The sequence below is a fragment of the Meriones unguiculatus genome, chromosome 17 (assembly GCF_030254825.1).
Source record: "Meriones unguiculatus strain TT.TT164.6M chromosome 17, Bangor_MerUng_6.1, whole genome shotgun sequence".
Lineage (NCBI taxonomy): Eukaryota > Metazoa > Chordata > Mammalia > Rodentia > Muridae > Meriones > Meriones unguiculatus.
This window is the reverse complement of record NC_083364.1, coordinates 95,546,316-95,560,209: the sequence shown is the minus strand read 5'-3', so window position 1 is coordinate 95,560,209 and position 13,894 is coordinate 95,546,316. Positions and strand designations below refer to the sequence as shown.

Sequence of the window (13,894 nt, the reverse complement as noted above, 5' to 3'; positions counted from 1 at the left end):
CTGGCCTCGAACTCATAGAGATCCACCTGCTGAGTGCTGAGGTTATGCTTTACTTTTTGAGCCCCCTCCAAGCGATGCCTGTGAGGTCGCAGGCTCTGGGCTGTGAGGCGCCTGCAGGAGCACAGCCAGCTCCACTGGGATGTACTGCCAGATGCTGTCTCTGGAGTCCAGTGTCTGTTTCCGAATAAACAGTAGTGTCAATGAGACGCCTCCCACAGTCTCAGACATGTGAACACGCGGCCCCAGCTGGTGGCTGTGTTTGTGGATCTTTGGGGAGGCTGCAGCACCCGGCCCAGCCTGGGGAGAACAACACTGAGTGTGACACCCTGAGAGCTTAAGGCCTCCTTCCACTTCCAGCTCTCTCTGATCTGTGCCTGTGCTTTGAGATGTGGGCTCTCTGCATCCTGTCCTGCCAGCATGGCCGCTCGCTGCCACGCCTCCTGACCATGTTGGCTTCTCACCCTCTGGAAACCTAAAATAAACTCTCCCAGAACCTGCTTTCAGTCAGCGTAGCACAACAATAGAAAATCAACTAATTCTTGAGGACCCAAGTTTGAGTCCCCAGAACCCACATAAACCCAGATGCAGTGATGTGCGTCTATAATCCCAGGGTTCCTACAGGGAGAAGGGAGGAGGCGGCAGGAGCATCTCTGGAAGCTCCTGGGCAGATAAGCTTGGAGCAGCAGCAACCAACACAAAACAGACCTCTGCTGCAGAAGCGGAGAGGACCACACCAAACTGTACTCTGACAGCCACACAGCACCTGACACACATACCTAGGCACATAAACACACACACACACACACACACACACACGCCTGTACATAAACACACGATTGATAAAATAACTAGCCCAGGCCAGTAATACAGCCTGAAATCTGAAATATTTAAGAGGATGAAGCAGGCCAGGCAGTGGCGGCGCACACCATTAATCCCAGCACTCAGGAGGCAGAGGCAGGCAGATCTCTGTGAGTTCGAGGCCAGCCTGGTCTACAGAGTGAATTCCATGCTACACAGTGAGACCATGTTTCAAAATAAACAAGGGCAGGGATGTGGCCTAGTGGCAGAGCACAAGCTCTTGAGTCTGATTCTAATGCTGAAAAGAACGAAGAAATGAGTCCTACGACCACAGCATACTCTGCCCTCCACTGCCCTGACTCTGGGTGCAGCGGCCATACCTCAGCAGAGAGGAAAGCCATGTGCGCCTGGTTTCAGGGTATAGAGGGGCACTAAGCAGCACTCGAGGGGTCAGACTCCCAGGGCGGGCGCGGCTGGCTTCTGATGTTGGCTGTTACTGGTCTGCCCTGCAATGCTGGAGAAGGCCCTTCCTGTCTCTGGGCTCTATAGCCTAGCGACACACATGGTCAAAGTTTACACGAGAAGAAGCTTCTATCACAGCCCCAGGCTCCTCAGGTGGGAGTCGGGGGTCCACGAAGGATTTACCAGTGGCACAAAGCTTCCCACAACAGCTTAAAACATGAGCACGGGCACTCTTATCACCACACACTAACTTCAGGATGGGTTTCAGAGTGACGCGTACAAGCTCCGCCGTGGAGACCGCTGAGTCAGGCACAGGCTTGCAGGGGAGGCGTGGGGTGTGCCAGAGAGCATGGGCAGGGCTTCTCGCCTTGAGGTGGCTCAGGACCCTGAGACACAGGCTCTGCCCGGCCTGTGTCCACTGGACTGTGAAGCATGGGAGAGCCCGACCCTCCCTGCGGCCACGGAGGCAGCTCCACGCTCACACATCCCTCATCTGCAAGCTCACCTGAAGCACGCCTCGAAACGACGTGCCATGTAATCCCACAGGAAGTCCGTGCTGAGGGATGACACCAGCAGGTTGACGGTTTTCACGATCTCGGAGGCGTGCCTGTTTTCCTTGATGGTGCTGTGCAGAGGACGGAGCAGCTGAGCGCACTGAGGGTGATGTGGCTCTGCTCTCAGCCTCCGACCTACCGAGAGTATTCCACAGTGCCCGTGCTCCCACACATCAGCCTTTAGAACATTTTCATCCCTACACAGTCAAAGCTACCCCGACTCCTCCTGCCCCTAACAGGCCCCTCCCACCTTCACGTATCTTTTCCCTCTTCTCATAAATAACCAGGAGTCCAGTTGCCTGCCCGAGCACGGGCAGCCTGCCAGCAGCCATGGCCCTGACGAGAACAACTCCCTGCTAAACAGTGTTCTCACTGATGCAGCCTCTTAGAAACGGGCATGAGTTATGGTGGAGAGAAAATGACATTGGGCATGGGTACCCCAGGCCACTGCCCCAACTGTCGGTTCAGCGGGGAGATCTGGCTACAGCTTTACGTATTTACTTACTACAATGCTGGGGACAGAGCAGCCAAGCGTTCAGCCACCAAGATACACACCTAGCAAAGCGCTAAGGTTTTACACACTCTGCAGCTAAGGAAAGCACGCTGGGGAACGCTACAGAAATCCCCCAGTGGGTGCACAAAGATCCACGACCATTTAACAAGTGCCTGCCAAGGGAGCTCAGATAATCACATTCCATGGAAAAGGAGGCACATTCGCCACAGCTGTGCACAAAGAGCCACGCCCTCTGCCTTGGGCTGGAAGGTGAGTAACGTGTTTAAGCAGGCAGGAGGACCTGGAGAGAAGTGGGAACTGTTCAGTTTTCCTTGAAGGACGGAGGATTATGGAAGGCAATGCCTTTGTTTGCTTGACATCTTCAAATATCAGCCTAATCTATTGCTTTTGTATTAAAAAAAAAAAAAAAACCCTCTTATTTTTTTGAGAGAAAAGAACTACCACAACAGACTTCTCAGGACATTTACCACAAATAAACCCAATAAGAATATGAGAATAAAGTTTTGTATATACACTCCCAATCCAGGCAGAAAGCAAGTGTTTAACGGTGGTGAAGTGTAAAGAGGCAGCTTGCCTATTTATTTGTTTGTTATTGACAAGGTCTCAAGTGGCCCAGGCTGGCCTCAAACTCGCTATGTAGCCAAGGATGACTTGAACTGATGGTTCACTCTGAACTAACTGCTCCTGAAGACATCCTGCCCTCGGCCGCTTGTCTCTCCTCCCTGAACTTCCTCCCTGAGCCGCAGCACTCCTGTACAACAGATCAAGCTGCCTTTGCTGACTGACTTTCATGCTTGGTCAGTAATGCCCGCTATGGCAAGCCTGGAAGGGGTCAGACCAAGCTCTTCCCACACCGCTAAGGGTGGAGCTGCCAGTGGGGGCTGGCCGCCCTCCCCAGCACTTCACATTCATGCTGAAGACCAGGGGAGAAGGACCACAGAGGCCAGTGTGTGAAGGAGAAGGACCGCAGAGGCCAATCTGCTCCTACCTGGTGAGCAGATTCCCGCTCTGGGTGTAGCTGAGTTTAAGGTCAGAGCCAAGGACATCATGACAGTAAGAATAAAAGGCCCTGATGACTTCCAGAAATAAATTCTCAACCACTTGAGGTCCTGAAATCAATAGAAAACAGTTAGAGAGTGACTAATAATAGACTCAAACATCTGATTTTTGTTTTGAGACACAGTCTTTAGCCCAGGATGCCCTCAAACTCTCTACATAGCCAAGGATTACTGTGACTTCTATTCCTCCCGTCTCTACCTCCCGGGATGTCACCATGCCCAGTTTGTGCAGCAAGAATCCAGGTGGAATCTACTGCGTCCTGCACGCCAGGCTGGCACTCTACCAACAGAGCCACACCCCCAAGCCTTAACCCTCAAATCTCAGACCAACATGAAGACACGAGGGCTGCCTACACACATGGGCCTTCAGGATGCACAGACGTCACCACGGGTGAGGACAGCACCAGCAGTGGGAACACCCTCCGGGAGAGCAGCCAACACGACTGCACAGCTCGCTATGTGTGAGACAACGGGCTCAGACAGAGCCCCTCCCCCGGCCACACAGGCAGGGCTGTGCTGCAGTCCTGACCACAGAGGCGACAAAGCACACAGGGTGGAGCAGGGTGCCCAAGCTGACCCCCTGGTGAAGGCCAGAACAGGGTGCCCAAGCTGAGCCCCCTGGTGAAGGCCAGAACAGGGTGCCCAAGCTGACCCCCTGGTGAAGGCCAGAACAGCTTGCCCAAGCTGACCCCCTGGTGAAAGCCAGAAAAGGGTGCCCAAGCTGACCCCCTGGTGAAGGCCAGAGCAGGGTGCCCAAGCTGAGCCCCCTGGTGAAGGCCGGAGCAGAGTGCCCAAGCTGAGCCCCCTGGTGAAGGCCGGAGCAGGGTACCCAAGCTGACCCCCTGGTGAAGGCCGCTGAATGCTCCCCGGGCCAACCCTGCAAACTGCCTGGCCAAACTCACTAGAATCATTCACACAGAAGAGCAACCTCGAAGCTCTTCAACCAAGAGCCAGAACACAAAACAACGTTAATTCTAAACCCTCATGAGGAGCCATACCAGCCTCGTGTCAGCCCAGCTTCTGGCCCACTGGGTGGAGCACAGGGCAGGAGTTCTCAGAGCTGCCTTCTGAGCATCTCCAGAGGGATGAGAGCACACCTACTCTCAGCAGAGGAAAACGAGGCCTTTATGCTGTGCAGATGGCAACAGCACATTCATGCTTCATGGGTTTCTCAGTGATGTGACCAAAATGTGACCTCACCGAGCCACCGCTCCACCACTGAGCCATTCTCTGAGCCCCACATCGCTGTAACCTTTGTCACCTCACAGAATCCCAGCCCGCCTCTGAGAACGCTTTCCATAAGCGCTGTGGGTTTTGTGCACTGGGAGGGAGCGAATGCTTTCTCCACAGGCAGTCTGGCTCCTTTTCCAAGCGGGGCGAGGCATGCCGAAAGGCCAACTGCTGAAGAATGGGCAGGACTTAGGCCACGGGGACTGACTGCCCTGTGCTCCTGTGTCTGTATAATCAGGTCCTGTCTCCCTCTGCACACATCCCTCAGACAACACAGCAGCAGAAGAGCACACTTAGTCACTCCACGTGAGGAGAAGCGTTCTCCCTCTTCCAGAGAGCAGGACCTGCAGCCTGGCAGCTGCAAGCTTACTTGGCTCTCCACAAAGCTCTGACACAAAGCGTGCACCTAATGCTAAGTCCTACTTCTCTTCCAAGTGCCTCCCCAAGCCACAAGCAAGCACCCAACACACTAACACCAGGCGGTTCGTTTGCTAGGCTGGCGCCTGACTTTTCAGAGTTGGAGTTACCTCCAAGTACAGGGAAATCTATTTTGAGCCACTGTGGTGGATGGAGGTGGGAGGGAAGGAACACAGACTCTGAGCCCAGCAAGGTGCTTTTAGGAAGAAGGGTGCACTAGGGGCTGCGAGGCTCAGCAGAGATCTTGCTACGTGACCCGCCTCCAGGGCAGCTGTGCTCAGCACTATCCGGCCAGCAGCGCTCCCTGGAAAGGAAGGCCTCGGCACTGGGTGACCTCCGGCAAATGAAGTGGGCTTCACAAGAGGTCCCACCTCCAGATCGGAGGTGTGGAGACACCAATGCCTGCAAGTCACCGGGAATGAAGCAACTTCTGGGAAAACCTGCAGGCAGGGTTCGGTGCGTGAAGAAATCTTCCACCATGACTAACAGCTGGAGCTACTCCTGGGATCCATACGGTAGAGAGCTGGCTCCTGAAAGCTGTCCTCTGACCTCAACACGTACACCGTGGTACATGAGCACACGAGGGCATGTGCACACACAGCATGTAGTACATGTAATCATTTTTAGAAAACCACAATGTCTATACTTCCAGGACTTTGCCCGCAGAGGCAGGAGACAGTGGATTCAAGGCCGGCTGGCTACATAAACAGTTCCGGGCCAGCCTGAAGGGTAATAACTCAAAAAGCCAAAGCACACACACACACACAACATCCCAGCACCTGGGGTGCCCCTCCTCCTTGACAAGCCACCACTGCCTTCTCTCGCCACCCGAGAGCTCATGCCATCCCCACCACACAACAGATGCTCAGTGCCAAACTCAGATGAGGACAGAGGGCCCAGCTCTGCTCAGAGACACGTGCCTCAAGAATGCCTCGCTCTTTATGTGAGCCAGAGAGGCACAAACCCTGGTCTCAGACAATACCCTTGAGCTTGCGTGCAATGGAGGGATCGGGGTGGCTCTCTGTCCTGTAATGGAGCTCTGGTGACGTCAGATCAAATAGTGAAGAGGTACAGAGGTCACTTCCCTCCACAGATTCAAGGGAGCACAGTGTGTGCAAGAGGGGTCAGGGGTCATGGTGTATGTGTAAACGGGAGCCTCTAAGAAGCAGAGTCTAACTCAACCTTTTTCATTCTCTGGTAAAACGTCATTTTACAGAGGAGCGGCTCACTCAGGGTCACAAATCAAAAGTTCAGGAGCAACAGTTATAAAGCAAGGCGAACTAGCAGTTCCGACCTGGGAGTGAGCACCCTCGGACAGTGGGGGCGAGGCGGGGGCTCTGCAGGCACACGCCCCCACAGCAGGAGCCCACGGTGCAGAGCCAGGAAACTGAGGCGTATGCTCTCAAGACTTTCAAGCTTTTGGTGTTGACTGCGTCCTATGCAAACCCTCTGGAAACAGCTGATACACACCCTACCTATTTCTGGCTTGTCCAGCAGGCTGAGGAGGATTCGGAAAGGCTTCAGGTAAGCATGATGGCGCTCTTCTGTGTCAGCCGCTAAGAGCTTCTGGTGCAGGATCTCGGCCAGAGCCTGTGTGTGTGTCCACAAAGCACACGTTAGGATGCCGTACGTGGCGGGGACATTGAAGACCAGCCCCACAGCGCGTGTGCGACGCTCTGGGATCACACCGTGACTGTTTTGGCGTTGAAGAACTATGACAGGAAGCTAGGGATGGGCCTAGCATGCATGAGGTCCTGGGTTCAAGCCCTGGCACCACAGAAGGCAAACACCTGGCACACACCTGTGTTCTCAGCCCTTCAGAGATAGAAACAGGAGGACTGGGAGTTCACGGGCATCCTAGGCTACACAGTGAGATTGGGGCCAATGTGAGAAATGTGAGACCTCAACTTAAAAAAACACCAACACCACCAAGAAAAATCAAACCAAACCAAACCAGAGGGGCCAAAAACCAGAAAGAAGAGAGACTATAATGTCCTGATTGTGGTCAGGACATTTCCATTTTCGGCAATGTTCTTACCTCAACTAAAAGATCCTTGGAGTATTTATCAAAAAAGTATGAGGACTGGTCTTCATAAGAAGTTGAGAGTTTAGATTCTGGCACAACAGTATTTCCTTTAATGTCTGAACCTATGAAAGAATAAGCAACAGGCTGTAAAAAGATCCTGTGTTTTATAGGGATACCATACTGTGCAAAGCCCTCGTGCTGCAGTATTTTAATAAACACGGTTCCTTTGACAGAAGAGCCCAGCCTCACATCATTTGGTGGCTGCCCTCCTCACCCAACTCGCCCTCCTCGAGCCGGGCAAGAATCAATTCACTGTGCCAATCGCACACCGCCCTTCCGGTGCAGCATGCGTGTAAGCATGGGACAGAGGCGTTTTCAGGTCATGGCTTACTTGTCCTGGAACTGAAACTAGGCAGACCGCCCACCTGGCTGTCCATACACCCTTATTCTGGGCTCTGGGTCAGATCTTCAGGGCGAGGAAGACCATCTTCAGGGAACAAGCAGAAACCAAGGTTCACACTCACAGTCAAGTGAGGCCTGGTGCTTTCTCTAGACACACAAGGTGGGCTCCTCCTTCTCCCCCCACTCTTTTTTTTTTTTTTTCCTGAGATGAGGTATGTGTGTGAGTATGTGTGTGTGTGTGTAGCTCTGCCTATCCTTGAACTTGTGCTGTAGAGGAGGCTGGCCTTGAACGTGGCCATCTGCTTGACTCTGTCTCCCGAGAACAGGGGAGAGGAGGATGAAGGGAGTGCATCAACACCCCACCAGAATGCCATGTTCTAACACATGAGTTCCTCACAAAATCGTCCTTTTCTTTAAAATCCTTGAAAGGGGGCTGGAGACACGCCTCAGTGGTTAAGAGCAAGGCAGAGACCCGTGATCAGCTCCCAGCACCCGCATTAGGAGGCTCACAAGAGCCTGTAACCCAGCTCCAGGGAACCTGGAAGCTTCTTCTGTTCTCTGTCACCGCACTGACATGTACAAATACAGCACACACGCACACACACATGCACAGGCACACACCCATGCACAAACACTTTTTTTTTAATCTAAAATTTTAGCTGGGAATGGTGGTGCATGCCTTTAATCCCAGCATTTGGGCAGCAGAGGCAGGTTGATGGCCAGCCTGGATCTGCAAAGGGTGTTCAGGACAGCCAGGGCTACACAGAGAAACCCTGTCTCAAAAAACCAAAAACCAACCAACCAACCAAAAACAATCAAAACTCTCCAAAGAGAACCGGGGTTTATGCGTTTATCCCCAGTACTGTGCAGACTGGCTTGGTGGTGGATGCCACAGTCGCAGCACTTGGGAAGTGGGGGAGGGGAATCAGAAGCACAAGGTCTCTGGACATTCGGGGCCAGCCTGAGATACAAACGAACAGAACAGAGCTCCACCACCGGCCTGAAGTTCCTCATCTTAAGCCCATAGAAGCTTCCTTATGAAGGCCTCTGCACACGTTCCAGCGAGGGGGAAGCAGTCACAGGGAAGCTGGGGTGGCTGCCCTGACTCTGGCAGGATCCACACACTGAAGGTCAAGGAAGGCTGTGGAGGGGCTGGGGTGTGGCCACTGTGTTCCCTGTATTCCACCCACAGCACTTAAACAAAACATATAGAAATATAGACTTATACCTAAAAACGCCCTTGGTTAGCCCTCTGATTTCCTGAGCTCTGTCTTTGGGAGCCTTCGAGGCCTCAGCCAACAGCTCACATGCAAGTTTGCATGTTGTCCACACAAACACTACACAGAAACGCAGTGCAGGAATTTTGTGACTTTTGTCAGGCAAATGCCTTCCCAAGCCCCCTCCTGTCTTCACGTGGATTTCACAGTGCTCTGGGGTTTCCTCCTCATGTGCCCTCGTCCTGTGAAACTTCTCCATGGAACACATAGAGGCTTCTGCCTCCTCCTTTTTTTTTTTTTTTTGTACTGTGGACTAGGGCTTTTTACATGCTGTGGAAGCCCCCTATTGCAAGGCCACACCCCCATCCTATTTTAATTTGATTTTAAGATTAGGTCTTACTATGCAGCTCAGGCAGCCTAAACTTGCAACTCTCCAGCCTCCATCCCAACTCCTGTCTCAGGAACCCCACCCCACTCGCCTCAGTACCCTCCTGCTTCACCCCTTACCCTTTGCTTAATTCAAGTGTCCCATCACACCTGGCTTCTCATTGAATCCCATTTAACACCAGATTACTGGTATTTAAGATTACTCTTAAAATGGAACTCAGCTGGAATTTTAAAACCTCACTTACTTTTCTTTTTTAAAAGAAAAAAAAAACAAAAAAACAAAAAACAGCAGATAATCATAGCTCCTGCAGCAATCCAACCTCAACTGACCAGGGCTGTTAGTCATTGCTGTCCTTCCACTATTCCCGATTCAGAAACATCGCGGAGTGCAGCCAGTGCTTGCTACTTTGTGGGTTCTTCTCTCCTCCACCTTTCTCCTCCCCCTTTCTTCTACCCTCTCAATCCCTAACACTACATAAGAGAGAAAAAATGGACAGCGGGAAAAGGAAAGAGATCCCTGGACAAAGTGGGAATGGAGAGGGGGTGGTGTTACCATTAGAATACTTCCTGTTGATTGGGGCGGTGAGTACCTTGGATAAGTCTGATCTTTGCTGTCAGGATTTCTAGTTTTTCTTCTTGTTTCTTCCTTGCACTACTTAACAAACAGAGACCACCAGCAAATTTCCCCTCCCAATGACCAGCAACCACACACACCACCTATCAGGGCTCTTGCATTTATAGACCCTCTTCTGAAGAGTTCCCAGAATTCCAAATATCACACAATCACAGATACTATCTGCAGCTGGCAAAAATCACACCTCTTCTAGAGCACGAGATGATTCACAGTCAGCAATACCAAGCAGCCCCATGTCCCCACACCTAGGACTAAAATGAAAACATATTCTTATACTTCCATGTTTTTAAAAGAAACCAAACTTGCAAGATTCTCACTACAACTAAGGGAACTCTTAGTCCACAAACCAGCCCAGAGCCTGGTGCTCACCAACTGCTTAGTACCTAGTAACCAGGCGTAGAGTCTTCTATTGAGAGACATGTCCCGTCTCAGTAGGGTCTGGGTGGCAGCTGAGAGAATGTGGACGATGTCGCGTCTGTGCAGGGGGATGGCTCTTTCATCGGGATCCTGTCAGAAGGATGGAGAAAGCGTCACCTCAAGGGAATGCTAAGTAGGCTTCTGACTTCTGACATGAGGCTCTGCTTAGCCATCCATCCCCAAAAGATAGCTTTTGAGAGGCTGGCTGTCCCCAGGTAGCTCCCCAAAGGAGTCAGTCATCCTGACTGACTGGGTAGCTGGTTGCTCAGAACTGACTCTTCCATCCTGGATGGACAGACTGGAGTGCTGAGAGCTAAGGAAACCTCAAGTTATCAGACTCATGAGGCCTTTTCCCACATTATGTAAGCAGTAGAATTGTCTTCCGTGAGTCTCACAGGGGACTCAGGGAGTTGCTGTCTCTGCAATGCCTGGACAGGCCCTTCTGTGATGATATTGTGGCTGCCTCTGAGTCCCCAACAGTCCTGTTAATAACCCCAAGAAAGCCGTCGCCTTGCCAAGCTGGGCCTAGGTGGCATCTCTCCCTAGTGTTTTGTTGGTGCCCTACCTGGCACACTTTTGTGCACCTCTTCCCAGGGAAAGTCACCCAACGCCCACAGAATGAAAACAAGGCTGCTGACCCGCTGAGGTGAGCAGAGACTGCCGGGCAGCTGAGCAGCCTTCCTGAGCAAAGCACCATGGAAACACGAGCCTGCTCAGGGACATGCCCAGAGGGGCAAACGAGACTCACCAGGCAGGTATAAAGCGGGAAGAAGAACAAAATGATTTCCAGATTGTTTCTTTGTACAAGAACATTGGTGTCTAACAGGGATGCACACAGGGATTTCACCTGAAACGACAAATCACAGCACTTGCTCCAACGACACCCAGCACCCGGCATCCACACTCTGCAGCACAAAAACCGCTAACTGAGGCTGGGAGTCTTGACGAGGCCACACAGGAGGTCAGGGCTGGGGACAGGGCTTCATGTGAGAGCTGAGGGGACCGGACTACATGTCAGTTCAAGATCTTAAACTCTGGGATGCTGCATGGGATCCAACACACAAAACCTCATGTAAAACTAAAGGACGACATGGGGTCCAGTGGCTCCCAGGTCCAGGCAGTACCTACTGAGTGTCCTGTGTACAGACAGGACGGTGTGTGCACCGAGGCTGAGCACCACACGCAAAGGCTTGTGGGAAGGATAAGGTTATGAGGGGTGCTGCCGAGGCTGAGGAGAAAACAGTGAGCCATCAGCTAGGAGCAGACCAGGAAGCTCCTGAATTGGGACTGTGTGAGCTACATTTCATGCAGCCAAGACAGGTGTAAACACAGCTCACCTCCCAAAAGCAATCTCTTAGCCACTGATGAAGAGCAGGCCAGAGGGTGCTGGAGGAAGCCAGTGGGAGGACTGCGGGCCCAAGGGAAACATGGCAGGGGAACAGGCCACGTCCATGGGCAGGAAAGAGGAAGACACTTGTATGCAGGGATCTCCTATAACCAACCACAACGCGAGGGGCTCTGCAGTTTTACCACGTGATCCTCAAAAAGCCCCTGTGGAAAAACTCAACCCACCCTCTGCAATTCCTGCTAGCCCTCGACTTTGTAAGCCATGAATTTAATCTGGAGACCTTCCATTCCCAGTATGGGTTCGCTCCCAGGTGGTGACACACAGCATGCCATTAGGCACAGGGTCATGGTGGGGAAGGGTAAAGGCCTGGGATGCTCCCATTACCGAACTCAGGAGGAGGGTTGTAGCTGCCATGGAAGGCAGATTACCTTGAGGGGCGTAGAGAAGGAAGCCGGGGACCCTGACAGTCGGGTATAAGGGCAGGGAAGAGGGACAAGAGTCGTCAGGACACTGGAGCGGGGAGGAGGCAGGTTCAAGGTGAACGAGGAGAAGGTGGTTCAGGGCATGGGCGGAAACAAGAGGAGAGGTGCAGCAGGGGCTCTGGGGAGCTGCTGAGGAGCCGCACTGCCAGGGCAGGAGAGCTGGCCCCACGCGCAGACTGTGTGCAGCTCTTCTGCAGGACAGGGCCTGAGTTTAGTTCCCAGTGCCCAGGTCAGCTCCCAGGGCCCCAACACCTTCTTTCTATATCTGTCTGTCCCCCAACCTCTCACAAATAATAAAATATTAAAAGCCAACCTTGAGTACACGAGTCCAGCGCAGCTACCCCTCACCCTGGGCCCAATATTAAACACACATTCAGTCCTGGAATGTCTCCATTCTCCTTCTCCATGATGGAGAAGTGATGCCCATATCACTGAGAAGCCACGACCACACCCTAGGGAGAAGCCACGACCACACCCTAGGGAGCCACGACCACATCTCTGGAGAAACCATGCCCATGGCCCTTGGAAGTCATACCCACAGCCCTGCGAGAGCTACGCCTACATCCGGGGTGGGGTGTGTTGGGGGAGGGGGACTAGGCACCTACCGTGAGCTGGTGATCTGTGCCCAGCATGTACTTCTGCTCCTTGCCCGGACAGTCCCTGCTGATGTGGTTCACCACAAACAAGGAGGCAGGGAGGCGGATGGAGGGGCTGGTCAGAGCGCTCCCCCATAGGGCAGCGTAGAACACCTCCCGGCCCACGACCAGAGACAGTCTCAGGAGCAGCGTGTCGGTTCTGTGGGTGAGAGATGACAAGGATTCAGGTTCCTGCCACACTGCCCAGTACGAGCACTACCCTTGAGGGCCTGTCCCTGGCAGAGCAGGACACTCATGGCTTCACCCTGGCCACGAAACTCCATCTTCCTGTCATCCCTACATTGCTGGCCTTCCCACCACCCACCAGCTGTCATGCTGAATCCAGACTTGCTAACACAAGTGTGTCACCCACAGGTGCAGCTTCCTACCCAGCATGCAACGTGTGACCAGTTGCACACAGACCATCGCTGAGGCTCTGGGGATGCGATGCAGGCGGCTGGGCCGGCTGGCAAGTGCCTTTACCTGCTGAGCCACTGTCCCCTTTTAACAGACTTAGTTATGTCTACCTGTCTGTGTGTATGTATGTGCATGTGTTTGTGGGTGCCTGTGGAGACCACAGGAGGGCACCGGATGCCCTGGAGATGGAGTCACAGAAGGTTGAAAGCCACCCAACATGCAAAGTGCGAACCAGACTCAGGTCTCTTAAAGCACTGCCGACCATCCCTCCCGCCCCACACAATTAGAGCCCCACTTAATTAGTGTGTGTGTGTGTGTGTGTGTGTGTGTGTGTGTGTAGTATGTGCTTGTATGTAAGGGATGTGTGTGTGCACATATGCACAGCAGGCACAAGGAGGTCAGAGGACAATCTACAGAGTCCGTCTCTCATCTCCCCCATTTGGGTCCTGGGTATTGGACTCAGCACATCAGGCACTGCTGGCCAGACACCTGCCTCAGCCTCCTGAGTGCTGGGAACCACAGGTGTCAGCCAGCAGGCCTGCCACACCTCGTCACGTAATCTCCCTGTGACACAGTCAGCGGTCCGTGCCAAGCGCCACTGCCAGCGCGTCAGCCTGTTTTTCCATGGATGCCAAAGCCAGGCTCTGTGTGAGGCTGGTGAGAGGCCTGCCGGCGACTTGCGGAGAGGTCACCTCCTGATGGAGCTGACTTCCCACCTTTCGCTCCTGCAAAGAAGTTGGGAGGAAGGAAGGCCGGGGCCAGCTCAGAGAGAAGAACAGAGCATAGGGTTCTCGGCTTAGCCCGGCTGTGTTCAAATCCTGGCTAGGGATCTGGGACAGGCCTGACCTCAGCAGGGACCCACACTTGGCCACCAGACAGAGCTGAGTCTCTGCCCC

At 53.2% G+C, this 13,894-nt stretch overlaps 1 protein-coding gene across 4 annotated transcripts in view; it reads right to left on the bottom strand.

Annotated features, from left to right (window-relative positions):
• Dop1b (DOP1 leucine zipper like protein B) overlaps window positions 1-13,894 on the bottom strand; it is a 90,270-nt gene that overhangs the window by 50,938 nt on the left and 25,438 nt on the right. For all 4 annotated transcript variants that reach the window (XR_009587051.1, XM_060370762.1, XM_060370761.1 and 1 more), the window contains 7 exons: window positions 12,552-12,741; window positions 10,865-10,963; window positions 10,083-10,206; window positions 7,072-7,181; window positions 6,509-6,623; window positions 3,317-3,437; window positions 1,766-1,885 (listed from right to left, as the gene is read on the bottom strand). Coding sequence is in view for 3 of the 4 variants with exons in the window: in XM_060370762.1 (XP_060226745.1) it covers window positions 1,766-1,885; window positions 3,317-3,437; window positions 6,509-6,623; window positions 7,072-7,181; window positions 10,083-10,206; window positions 10,865-10,963; window positions 12,552-12,741 (879 nt within the window). In the remaining variant the exon portion in view is untranslated. The remainder of the gene's footprint in view (window positions 1-1,765; window positions 1,886-3,316; window positions 3,438-6,508; window positions 6,624-7,071; window positions 7,182-10,082; window positions 10,207-10,864; window positions 10,964-12,551; window positions 12,742-13,894) is intronic.